The sequence below is a fragment of the Volvox carteri genome, assembly GCF_000143455.1.
Source record: "Volvox carteri f. nagariensis unplaced genomic scaffold VOLCAscaffold_6, whole genome shotgun sequence".
Taxonomy (NCBI): Eukaryota; Viridiplantae; Chlorophyta; class Chlorophyceae; order Chlamydomonadales; family Volvocaceae; genus Volvox; species Volvox carteri.
The window spans coordinates 491,692-503,348 of NW_003307549.1; the positions used below are offsets into that span (position 1 = coordinate 491,692).

At 58.2% G+C, this 11,657-nt stretch overlaps 2 protein-coding genes across 2 annotated transcripts in view; one reads left to right on the top strand and one right to left on the bottom strand.

The window, feature by feature from the left end:
• Window positions 1-5,062, top strand: part of VOLCADRAFT_87610 (uncharacterized protein) — a gene marked incomplete at both ends in the record, with an annotated part of 21,299 nt that extends 16,237 nt beyond the window's left edge. The window contains 6 exons of the mRNA XM_002947287.1: window positions 331-531; window positions 862-949; window positions 1,535-1,585; window positions 2,002-2,209; window positions 4,542-4,598; window positions 4,941-5,062. Coding sequence (XP_002947333.1) covers window positions 331-531; window positions 862-949; window positions 1,535-1,585; window positions 2,002-2,209; window positions 4,542-4,598; window positions 4,941-5,062 — 727 coding nt within the window. The remainder of the gene's footprint in view (window positions 1-330; window positions 532-861; window positions 950-1,534; window positions 1,586-2,001; window positions 2,210-4,541; window positions 4,599-4,940) is intronic.
• A 2,262-nt stretch (window positions 5,063-7,324) lies between these two features.
• VOLCADRAFT_57201 (uncharacterized protein) lies at window positions 7,325-11,165 on the bottom strand (the record flags this gene model as incomplete). Its single annotated transcript, XM_002947422.1, has 6 exons — window positions 7,325-7,444; window positions 7,691-7,831; window positions 8,294-8,472; window positions 9,080-9,291; window positions 10,302-10,405; window positions 10,809-11,165. The coding sequence occupies 6 exons, from the start codon at window positions 11,163-11,165 to the stop codon at window positions 7,325-7,327; spliced, it is 1,113 nt and encodes a 370-aa protein (XP_002947468.1).
• Between the last annotated feature and the right edge of the window lie 492 nt (window positions 11,166-11,657).

Sequence of the window (11,657 nt, forward strand, 5' to 3'; positions counted from 1 at the left end):
GGGGGGAGGGAGGGTAGGGAGGGGGAGGAGGGTTTTACGGGGACAGGAATGCAAGTAGGCGAATAGCGAGTAGTATATACATGTGGGTGGGGGGAAAGGAGAGTTGAGAGGAGGAGAGGGAGGGCGGGGAATATGACGAGGATGGGTGAAGGAAAAAAGGGGAAGGGACGTTGGGAAGTGTTTTTTCGACGTCATTCTCAGAAGAATGCATCTTGTACATTGGCCAAAATACACCTTCCCTCCTCCCTCCCTCCACCCCGCTCTGCGCTGCTCTGTCGCTCGATCCCTGCTGCCCCCCTCCACCTCCACCTCCACCTCCACTCCGTTCAGATTAACCCTAGCCCGGGTGGCGGTGGTGGTGGCCGAGCCGGGGCCCTTGGCGGGCAGCTGCTGCCTGGACGATTATGTACGGGCCGTGGAACCCGTGTACGACTACCTGACCCGGTGGAGCGGGATCCAGCCCGGGGATCTGGATCCGGCAGTTAGTCGCCACTACACCACCACACTCAAACACACCTACCTGAAACTCAAGTGGGTCCAGTCCCGAGGGGGTTAGGTTGGGTGGGTTAAGGAGTTGAGGGAGGGGAGGTTTCGGAGGTTTCGGAAGTGTGCGTGATTCGTCTTACATTACTTTATACCCCCGCATCCCCCCTCATCCTCATCCTCACCCACAATCCTCCCCGCCTCCCTCCCCCTTCCCCTCCTCCCCTCCTCATTCCTGATGCAGCATTCCCTTTTCTCCTGGACTATATCCGTCTATCTCTGATAGCTGCTGCTTCATTCGACAGTGGTTTGTCTTACCCATCCTCTCCCCCACCTCCCCCCCCACCTCCCCCCCACCTCTCCCCCCCATCCCCCCAGGCACTTGTTGGACTGTGGGTGTGTGTTCGTGGGTCACGACCTGAGGAAGGACTTCCGCTGCATCAACATGGTCGTACCCCCGGAGCAGGTGTGTGCATGTGTGTATGATGTGTGAGCCAGGGGGGGCATATCTTCACCCGTGGCTGCTACCCGGCGAAACCCTGCCTTCCCCGGTATTTCGGGGCACCCTCATCCAGTCACCCTAGTCAACTTCTCAGTGGATCGCTCAGGTTCCGCATCCACCACCAGCATCCAAAGGAATCTGCCGGATCAACTGCAGCTCAACTCCGTCCCTGGTCAGCTCGCAAGTCAACTTTATCCCAGGTCACCACCGTCCATCGACTAGGGGCACTTTTACATTCCACCATCGGAAGGATTTTCGACCCTGACAGGTCTCGATCCCAGAACTTTAGGGGGCATCGGTGTGTGCGTAACCAGTAGTGCCTGAACTCTATGTATGTATGTACGTATATATGTTGGGGAAGAGAAGCGGGTGGGGGGGGGTCGGGGGAGGGGAGGGGAGGGGAGGGAGCGTGCGCCGATAGGGGGAAGGGGGAGCGAAGCTGTGGGGGAGGGTTGTACGCGAGTAAGCCGTCTCATGCTCCGTGTCGATACCCCCCTCACCTTCATTGCCGCCATCACCCGAAATCCCCCGCCCCGGCCACCCGCCCAGCGGACACCTGCCGGCACCCGGCAAGGCACCTGCATCCCGATGGTTGTGGTCGTGGGTTATGGTGGTTGCTATGGTTGTTATGGTGGTTGTCGTAATGGCTAAGGTGGTTATTCCCGCAGGTGATTGACACTTCGGAGCTCTTCCGACACCGGGGAGGTCGAAAACTTTCCCTCCGCTTCCTGGCCAGCTACTTGCTTGGGGCGACACTGCAGGGCGCGGCGGGGCCAAACACACACGTACACGCACACGCCGGGCCCCACTCCCACCACGTGCCGCCTAACCCACTTGGCGCCGGCCCCCTACCCCACCCCAACTTCCATAACCCCAACCACCTCCACCACCCACACATGCACGGCGGCGGGGTCCCGCTCGTGGGGCCTATGGGGGTTATGGCTGGCGGGGGCCCTATGGGAATGGGCATCGGAATGGGAATGGGTATGGGGCCCCATCCACACACGCACCCACAGTTGCATGGGGGTGCGTTCCCGGCAGCGGTGGGGGCGGCAGCACCGCAGGGCTTTCCGCAGCAGCAGCAGCAGCAGTACGGCCCGTACCCGCCGCCGCCGTCACAGCAGCAACAGCCGTACGTGCCGCAGCCACACCTGCTGGGTCACGACGCCGCGGAGGACGCCCGAATGGCCATGAGGCTGTACCACAAGTACCTGGAGGTAAAAGGTGGAGTGGGGGGAGGAGGTTAGCGAGATTGGAGAGGGATTGGAAAAACGAAAGAGCTGCTATCGGATTGAAAAGTGGGATGGGATTGGGTTGGATCTTTCGCACAGTGGTTGAGGATGCGTTTGGATTGAACCTAGTGTTGTTTGAACCACTGAACAAATGTTCGACGCGTTGTGAGCCGCTGTAGCCAGCTCCCTATTCCCCGGTTTCTCACTCCCGCCATGTCCATTGTACGGCTGTACGGCAGCTTGTGGCGAATGACTCATTTACCCGAGTTCTCAACGAGATGTACGCCTGGGGCAAGCAGTACGGCTGGGATCCAGCCAACCCGAAGGGGCCCGGCGGCGGTGGTGGCGGCGTCGGAGGGAGCCTTGTGCAGCAGCAACAGCAGCAGCAGCAGCAGCAACCGCCTGCAGCTTAGCGGCGGCCGCCATACAAAACATACATACATACACGCATGTATATATATATATATGTGTGCGTATATAGATTGCCGTTGCGTGTTGGTACGTGTCCATAATGTGGTGGCAATGCGGTGGAAGAGGAAGGGACCAGAGAGGGCTACAACAGCACCGGGGGGTGAGGGGCAGGTCAACACGGGAAAAGGGGGGGGACATGATGCAAGGAACCAAAGATGAACTGCCGGCGGAAAGCGGGGAGGAGGTGACCAAAGCGGAGGAGGGATTCCGGCAGCTGACATGCGATACACACACACAGTGGCACACACTGTGGCACACCGCGTGAGTGAGGCAGCAGCTGAAGGGGCCCCGAATGGATGCGGCGGATGTAGGGAGGGGGCGCCGAGGGAGGGATGGGGAGGGGGGAGGGGGGTGCAAGAGGGGCCCTACGGGGGAATTACCGCATTACCGGCGGGTCCGTTGGCTGAAGTGGAGTACAGAGGCCCCAGAAAGGGAGGGGGGGAGGGAGGTAACGCCGCGGTGATGGCGATTGTGAAAGTGGTTATACGGGTGTACGGGTGGGCGCTGCTGCGGCTCCTCCCTCTGTCTGCTGGCCCCAGCGGCCGTTCCCCCCGGGCGCCCCCTCCCCCTCCTCTTCGCCCATTGCTGCTCCCGACTTGGAGGGTGACCAGAGGTACCCGAGGAGTATTGGGGAGGGGGCCCCACAGTGCCTTGGCAAATGTGTGGTTGGACGACACCAGGACGAGCGGCCCTTCCGGCTTGGCGCGGAGCCGTAGTCAATACACTTACTGATCAGGTCAGGTGGTGATGAGCTACCCTTGCTATTTATGGTACACAGTATTGCAGCTGTTAGTTTGGTGTGAGTGTGTGTGTCTGTTGGGGTGGGCCTGGGGGAGGAATGTAGGTACAGAGCGGTGCATAGATACAAGTGGTTCAGGCGGGAGGACGAGGACTTGTTAATGGTTGGGAGGCGTGGAAGGAAGAAACGAGGACCAGGATGATGATGAGGATGATGAGGATGTTTATAGGGTTTGGCCTAGCGAGGTTATGGAGCTCTCTCCTCGTGACGTGTGGGAGGGCGGTACTTGGACGCGGATCACGCAGCTGACTGAGGCCGACAGGGACGGGAAGGAGGGTTATAGACTTGGGTCAAGGAAGAGGATGGGAGCTGCTGGTGCTGGTGCTGGTGCTGCTCGTGCCGCCGCGTTTCCGCGGTGGACATAAGTGACTCTTTCGTCCTTCCCGTTCCCTTCGCCACATGTATGTGGCTTCTAAGGGGGCGATAAACCCGTGAGCTGTCCATGGTGGTTGTTACACACACGTGCGTGCATTGCACATCGTCGTCGACATCCGAGTTACGAGCCAGATGTCACGAACCGTAACAGTGTGAAGTGAACTGTAACCGTGTAACGAGGAGTCCGATATAAGTATTTGCTTATTGGGGCCTCGGGCTACATGTCCCTGTGTCTCGCCTGCCCAGTCACACGCCACACATTCAAGAGAAGGCTCTTTTGTGGTGGTGAATCTCAGCTGCACAGGGTGGTGAATTATGTGGCGTGATATCACCTGGATGCGGGGTCAGTTGGGGATTGAAGGCAGGGATTGAAGGTTAGGTGACGCGCGCAGTTCGGCTTCTTCGTTCGCCTTGCATTCTGTTGCGTCTGATATGCCGCGGCTTAGTGCCGTCATTTTGTTAATGCGGTGCTTATGAGCGATAGAGGGCCCACCGATGTCAACAAAGCAAGGGCTCAGCAAGGGCTCAGAGCCTCCCAGTGCACCGTAGCAGCAAACCTGCTACTATTATAGTCCTGCTTCAACATTAGATTACATAGGGGTATACACACGCACGTGTCGCGGCTATTCGCCGCACCGTGTTCCCGCACCCTCCCGCGGCCCCCCACATACACGCGCAGCAGACCACACACGCTGGCGCATAAAGCTCAGCATTGTGATCTGGAGCTCTGCCCGAGGTGTGCCAATATGGGTCGTTCCCAACACACCTGTCCTTCAGCTGATAGCGACGCACTTGGGACCAGGGTGGCACAGGGAATGACATCCATCTAACCCTTCACCTCGGCATCTGCCCACTCATGCCACTGGCCTCACCAACAAGCCCACGATACCCCCAGGTCCACAGTCCCATAGACGAGCTGCTGCAGCATTGCGGTTTGCCCCAAAAGGATAACCGTCGTCCGGTGCGCCGGAAGTTGACATCACGCCGGTTCTCAAAACATGTACAGTTTGACAGGCAAGCCAAAATACTCCCAAAACCTCGCCCTACGACATTTCAGGCCCCCTCCCCCAACATTTAGGTCAAAAGAGGTCCTTCCCTGCATGTAAGATCCGTCACTGCCTTCCCCACAACCGCCTTCGCACCCAAGACACCGGATATCGGATGCAGGCCAGCTGGCACGCCGACGAGTGTGTCACTTGACAGAGAGGCAACACCAAACACGGCAACAAGGCACCCCCTGTTGGCCCTCAAAGCATCCTCATCCAATTCGGCCCACATCACAACTCAAAATGTTAAACAAGCGATGCGGCTCAGTCCAGATGACAAACACGGCCCTTCCGACTTTGGAGCAACAATACCATAAGACACGCCCACCTCCACGGACATGCGCTCCCGCGGGAGTTTGTCACAATACCGCTGCTGCCTGTTGTGCGCCGTACCTGCAACCATCCTGTCTACCCGTCACACATCCTTTCCTGCTCGATAATGTCGGAACAGTGACACGCCCCTTGCAACCAGAAGTACTTCTGCTACCAGAAGCCATGCTCACACCTAGGGCCCCACCTCCGCCTTTCCGCCTCCTTGCTGACAGCGATTGCTGCGGGCGCTGGTGAACTGTGTGTCTATGTATGTGTGTGCTGCGTTAAGCTGAACCAAAGGTAGGCATGTAGCGCCTAAGCGGTCCAGCATGACAGCAGACACATCATACACACACACAGCCAGCCAGCAGAGGAAGGCGTCTAGAGGGGCAAAGAACAGCACAGGAGAAGGTCCTCAAGACGGAAAATCCAACCAACTAAGAGGGGAGGGTTGCATGTTTAAAGTCACCCCCGCGAAGCTTACAGTCCTTCTCCAACAGCCCTCCAGACGCTTTGTGTGTCCTTTCACCTGCTGCGTGCCGAACTCACAACACAGTGCACCCCACCACCTCATTTCAAAATGGGTTCAAAAACTAATTCATACCCTCGGAAAAAACCTTACTTAAGCAAGCCGGAGTTGCACGAATGCAAACGACTTCAAATCGCAAAAGCCGGACGTCAAGCTGTTGAAAACAAAACTACACGAGGAGGAAAGGCGACTTGAAGAACCACAACCCGCCGCCGGGTAAGAGCCGGCAGCTTTCGGAACGCCGTAAGTTGCCCCTTATCAATCCTATACCTAATCTCGAAGCCGGATCTCTGCCTGCGCCGCGGCATGGCGCGGACAGAGGCCGGGAGAAGCACAAGCTGAGGGCGGGGCAAATACTACTTGGCCCCTCTTCCCAATCAACAAAACGAGAAGAACCCTCTAAACCCTCTGACTTGACTTGGAGGGAATAGCAACACGCCAGTAAACGACACGCGGGGGTTCCAGCTGCGCGTCCATGAGAGATGCTTCCCATGCGGCGCGGCGAGACAACCCCAGGTTGTGGATTGTTATTGCTCCCTGCCGAATCGTTAACTCGCGAGCTGCATAAGCAGCTATGCAGAGTGTTTTTGAACTGAGCCACAAGAACTGTAAAAGAGAAGGGATAAGAGAACCGATAATGAAAGCAGAGAGGCGTGTGCATATGTTCGGTCGTGTCTCCTTGCGAATCACTGAAACCAATTACCAAAAGGCACCACTACCACAGCCTGTCAGGGAGTCATAATGTAGCTACCAGCTGTTATGCGTCAACTTTCTTCGAGCGCGGCGTCCTACATAGATATTTGTACATCTGTACTAAACTGTACTACACCAACCTTTAGCACAAGTCAAGGCAGCAGATTCATCCCGGTCAGCCTCTAAACCCAGCAACACAAACGTTAAAAAGCACCAAAAAGCGGAAGGGAAGAGAGGAGCGTGAATGGGGAAAGGCAGCAGCGACATTATAGCTGACCAGCCGATACTCCGCCTCAAGCGCGCTCGCTGAATCTTAGGACGCTGAGAAGAACCTGAACGATACCTCGAGGATTAAGCCGCTTGGAAAGGTCAAACCACGTGTGGACAATAAATCAGTTCGTCCAACGCACGCGGAAGAGGGGTTACCCTGTCATTCAGGTAAAGAGTTCACGGGCCAAGGCAACACCACCTGGACAAGGCAAAGACCTGGCTGGCTGGCCGGCTGGGCTGCCTGCCTGGACCTGGCTTACATGACCGAGGGCCACCTCGACTGCCTTCAACCCTGTAAGTGCTGGTGCTCCCGCCCTGAGGAGAACACACCGGGTCCGCAATCGACCTCTTCGGCGTCCTTCCGCGTTCACTGCCTCGTTCCGTGTTTGGGCCCCCCTTCCCCTTCGGCCTTTCCAGTCGCGCAAAGGACTCAGTCACAACAGGGTATTCCAGGTCAGCTGGTGGAGCACCCCTCGAAGGATTCAGCAGGCGAGAGAAAGAGAGAGAGAGATCCTGGTCTCGGCGAAGTAAAGAAATTTAAGCCACAGATGAATCCAGGTTAGGTTAAGGCCGTGTGGCCCTAGAGCTGGCCCTGGCGCAAGAGAGTGCCGCCTAGAGAATGCCGTTCAGCACGCGCTGGTAGTAGTCGTACTGTCGGGTCCTCCAGGCGTCAAGGCTCTCCGCAATCAGCTGCAGTACGTGCTCTACACATTGCACCTCCGTCAGAGAGGTCTGTGGGCGGGCAGGCGGGCGGGCGGGTGGATGGATGTGGATTAGTTATGCTTATGTAAATGGGTGGGTGGGTGGGTGGGTGGGTGAGTAATGGTGCGTGGGTGGAAGCCCAGACGCACTTCTTGGATCACTCCACCACTTGCTGCAACCCTTCACGCTGCATCACAGTTGCTCACTCCCAACGTGATCGCTCCATCCTCCAAGTTGTTCGCATGCCCACTGACGAATTCGTGTTGGGGCACTCACCATAAGCCGCTTCTCCAGCGCCTTTAGCGCCCTCTCGCCTCCTTTGAAGCACGGGAAGCCGCTCTTGGACATGACCTTCACCAGCAGCAGGATGCGGTCGCTGCAGTTGCGAGCTGCGATGAAACCCTGGATCATCAACACCTGCGTGGACACCATCACACGGCGGTACGGCAGTCGCAAGACCACTCCGGACCAGAACGCGCTGTCCTACGATATGGTCGTACAATGGGCCCGGATTCAAGACCAGCACACCATTTGCACAGCACCGCAACGCACCGCAGCGCGCAGGCTGGCTGAGGAAACGGGGCTGGGATTTACCAGCAAAAATGCCGGGGCAACAACATCCCACCCATCGAGGCGAAATTCCAGGTCTGCGGATCGCTGCGCCTCATATAAGATAGGGAGTAGTGTTTTGGCATGGTGGCTCTGAAGCCATCAGCACCAAAACCAAGCCACTCCACACCCAGCTGGTGTGGCCGCACCGCAGCCCCTCCGTACAAACCTCAAGACCTTACAAGCCTGGCGTCCCTCACCAACGTTGGCCCACCTTGATATCCCTCCTGAAAAGCCTCACGACCGCGCAAACCCCCTCGCACTCCTCACCTTGAAGTAGTCAAACATCTCCGAGGGACGGCCGTCGCTGTTTGAGTCCATCACCTCCAACAGCTCCCGGGTCAGCTTGAAGGGCGCCGACTCGAAGTTGACCCCCCCCGGGGAGTTTGACAGCAGGAAGCCGTAGTCGATGTGCACCACACGTCCGTCATCGTCAATCAGAATGTTACCTGCGGCCCAGACAGTACGGAACAGTACGGGAGGATGACGAGATAATACGAGGCGAGGTGGGATGGGATGCGAGAACAAAGATGGTTCGTCCTCAGAATATGAATAAGACCTGAAGATCATGAATAAACAATAACGAACGAAAGCGGGGGACAGAGAGCGAGAGGATTGGAGAGAGAGGGGAAGAGAGAGGGGGAGAGAGAGAGAGAGACCGACCCACCGCGGGTCTGTTTCAATGAACACCGAAGGGTAGAAGTACGCCCCTAACACATTACGCATTCATGGCTCAATCGGCCAATGAGGATATGACAAACTCAAGCACACCTTGCTTTTCTGAGGCGCTGTCCCTCGCTGCTCATCCTCTTCCCCATCCCACACGCACATCCTACATCCCGATAGACCGATGGGAATACCGTCCCACCATCCCCTCGGCCTCAAGACCCCACCTTTCCTCCTCCCACAACTCCTCTGGACCCACCCACCAGGCCCTGCACTTCCTCGTCCCATCACCCACATTACCACCCACCCAACCCCAACAACCCCCAAAATTGAAGATGTTGCCACAGGACAATATCCACAGTCACCAGGGGTTCTCTCCGCCCGCATTACCGTTGTGCCGATCCTTGATTTGCAAAAGGTAGCAAATGAGTGAGTAGGCCGCCAGGCTCTCCGTGAAACGCCGCTGCGCCGCCGTACATTCGGGCGTTCCAGAGCGTCCAAACTTGGCGAAGAAGTGGTCGGATAGGGAGGTCCCGGGTGGGGATCTCGACTTGATGGTATGGATGGAGAGCGTGTTGGGAACCATCTCGATCAGCGCCGTCCTGCAATCACGCGGGGACCGATCAGGGAGAAGCGGTGAAAAGAGCAAGCGCTGAATTTCATAAAACATTGAGAGGACCGAAAAGACTTGTAAATAGATAGGAGTGGGCCGCAAGCTTGGCACTGCACTACCTACCATGCAATACAACGAGCGGCCTGACGCGAAGAGACGTTAAACAACCGACAGGACGAGGTTAAGCAGGACAGGACGAAGCGACGAGGATACTGCGGGACTGTACGACACGTCGTGGAAAACCTAGGCGGCACGTCGTTCCGTTGCAGCTGGAGCCCAGCCCATCTCAGGTCCCCACTTTCCACGACACACAACACACACATAGCTGTTGCCTAAATAAATTGGCCCAGAAGCCTCCCATTCTGTAACGGCAACATTACATAGCTGCTACCCTAGTCCGTGCCCCCCCCCGTCGCATGCGCCCGATAGGTGGCTAGCGCGAGTTTCTTGAACACCTGCCCGCTCCCCAGCAACGGGGAATCGGCTGAGAAACCGAGCTTTATATTAGGGCCTTGTGCCTTAATAGGGAGGGTAGGGCATGTACAGGGTTTCCGGTTTTCCTCTGTCGTAGTGGATGAATGGAGAAGGGCCAGATCAGGCCGGGGATGCAGAGGAGTCTTGTTTCGTGTTTCAGGCTCAGTGCGCAAACTGCGTGACGGAGCCTCGACTTGTAAGAGCGCGCGCGCGGGACGCCTCCCAAGCCCGGAGGAGGAGAGCGGAGCTAGCGGAACTGCGGCTCTGGGCTGCTTAGGAGGGGGCAGAGGGCCCTCGCGCCCCTCTCCCGTCTGCGGGAGAGCGCTTAGGCGGTCTTTCCGTTGTGACTGGGCAGCAGTCACTGGTGGCCCCTGGCCAGTGTCAAGCCCCGTCAGATGCTTGTAACCTTCACACACACACAGAGACAGGCACGCACGCACGCACGCACGCACACACACACACAACAAAAAAACAGACACACATGACACTTGGCGTCATATGGCGACGTCATCACATGTCACCTACTTGTTCGACGTGACGAGGACCTCGTAGTACCTGACCCACAGGGGTAGACCCGCTTCCGAAAAGATGTCGCCAAACGTGCGGACTAGCTGCAGTGCCAAGAGCTCCTAACGAGGGATGATAGATATGGGGGAAAGACGAACCACGAACGAGTGAATAGATATGGGGGAGAGGAGCGGTGCGTAATTACCATATGCGCTTCGATGTGCTCTCATCGCTCATACTCCTCACAACATTACCACCACGGCGGTTTGAATCATCAGCCACCACGGCTGCGTACTAAGGGGTACACAAGCAGTGCTACGTTGCATGCAGAGACGCAGCAAGCAAGCAGCAGCAGCACTGTACTGTAGGGCAAAGGAGAAGTGGCAGAACATCGCGCTCCGAAACCACGCAAGCCGGCCCCGCCACGGTTGATTTCTGCACGCCCATGAACCACGCTGCAATACGTGGTATGTTCCCACGTCTACTGGTATGCTTCCCCCGTCGACACGGCAACCTGGCACCCACCTGCCGACAGTCGTCGCCGCTCTTGACGATGACGCACCGCAGAGCCCAGCCCTGACGGCGACCATGCGGGGACTCCCGCTGGATGCGCTTCACCTTGGCTGCCCAGCGCTCGCCGTATACAGCACGCGCCTCACGCCGCCGCCGCTCCTCCACGGACTCACGCTCGTAGCGCCCTTCCGTCACCTTTGGATGGCTGTACGGCGTTAACTGCGTTAGGGGCGTCGGGGCCGCTGCAGGCGGTTCCCCGCCTGACACTTGCGGCACCTGTCGGGCTTGCTGCTGCTGCTGCTGAGGTTGCTGCTGCTGCGTAGGTAAGGAGAAAAGAGAGGACGATTGCGGTTGCTGCTCCGGCTGCATGCGACTGAGTAGCTTTGACAGCGCGCCGCCGCTCCCACTGTTGCCAGTGTTGCCGCGGACAGGACTGACACCCCGCGGACTGGGGCCGGCCGGCACGTTGGCGCCGCTGCCGCTGCTCGCCGATGCGACGGTGGCGGTAGCGGCGGCGGCGGCCCCCTCTGCAGCAGGCTGTTGTTGCGGCCCCGCTGCAGAGCGGTTGAGAATGCGCGTTATGGAGTGGAAGCTGGCTGCAAGGGCACTGCTGCCTGTAGGCGGCGGTGCAGCCGGCGCGGCAGACCCACCGTCCGAGGCACCCGTTCGCGGCTGTAGCTGCAACGGTGTCCCTTGATGTGCTGTGACCACCATGCCACCTGGAGGTAGAGGCTGGCTATTGCCCCCACCGCTTCCGCCGCCGCTGTTCCTGACGGGGCTCACTCCGCGCGGGCCTGCGGCACCGGAGATGACGGCGTTGGACCCAGCCGAGGCGGTGCCTTGGTTCGATGCCGTCGGCGG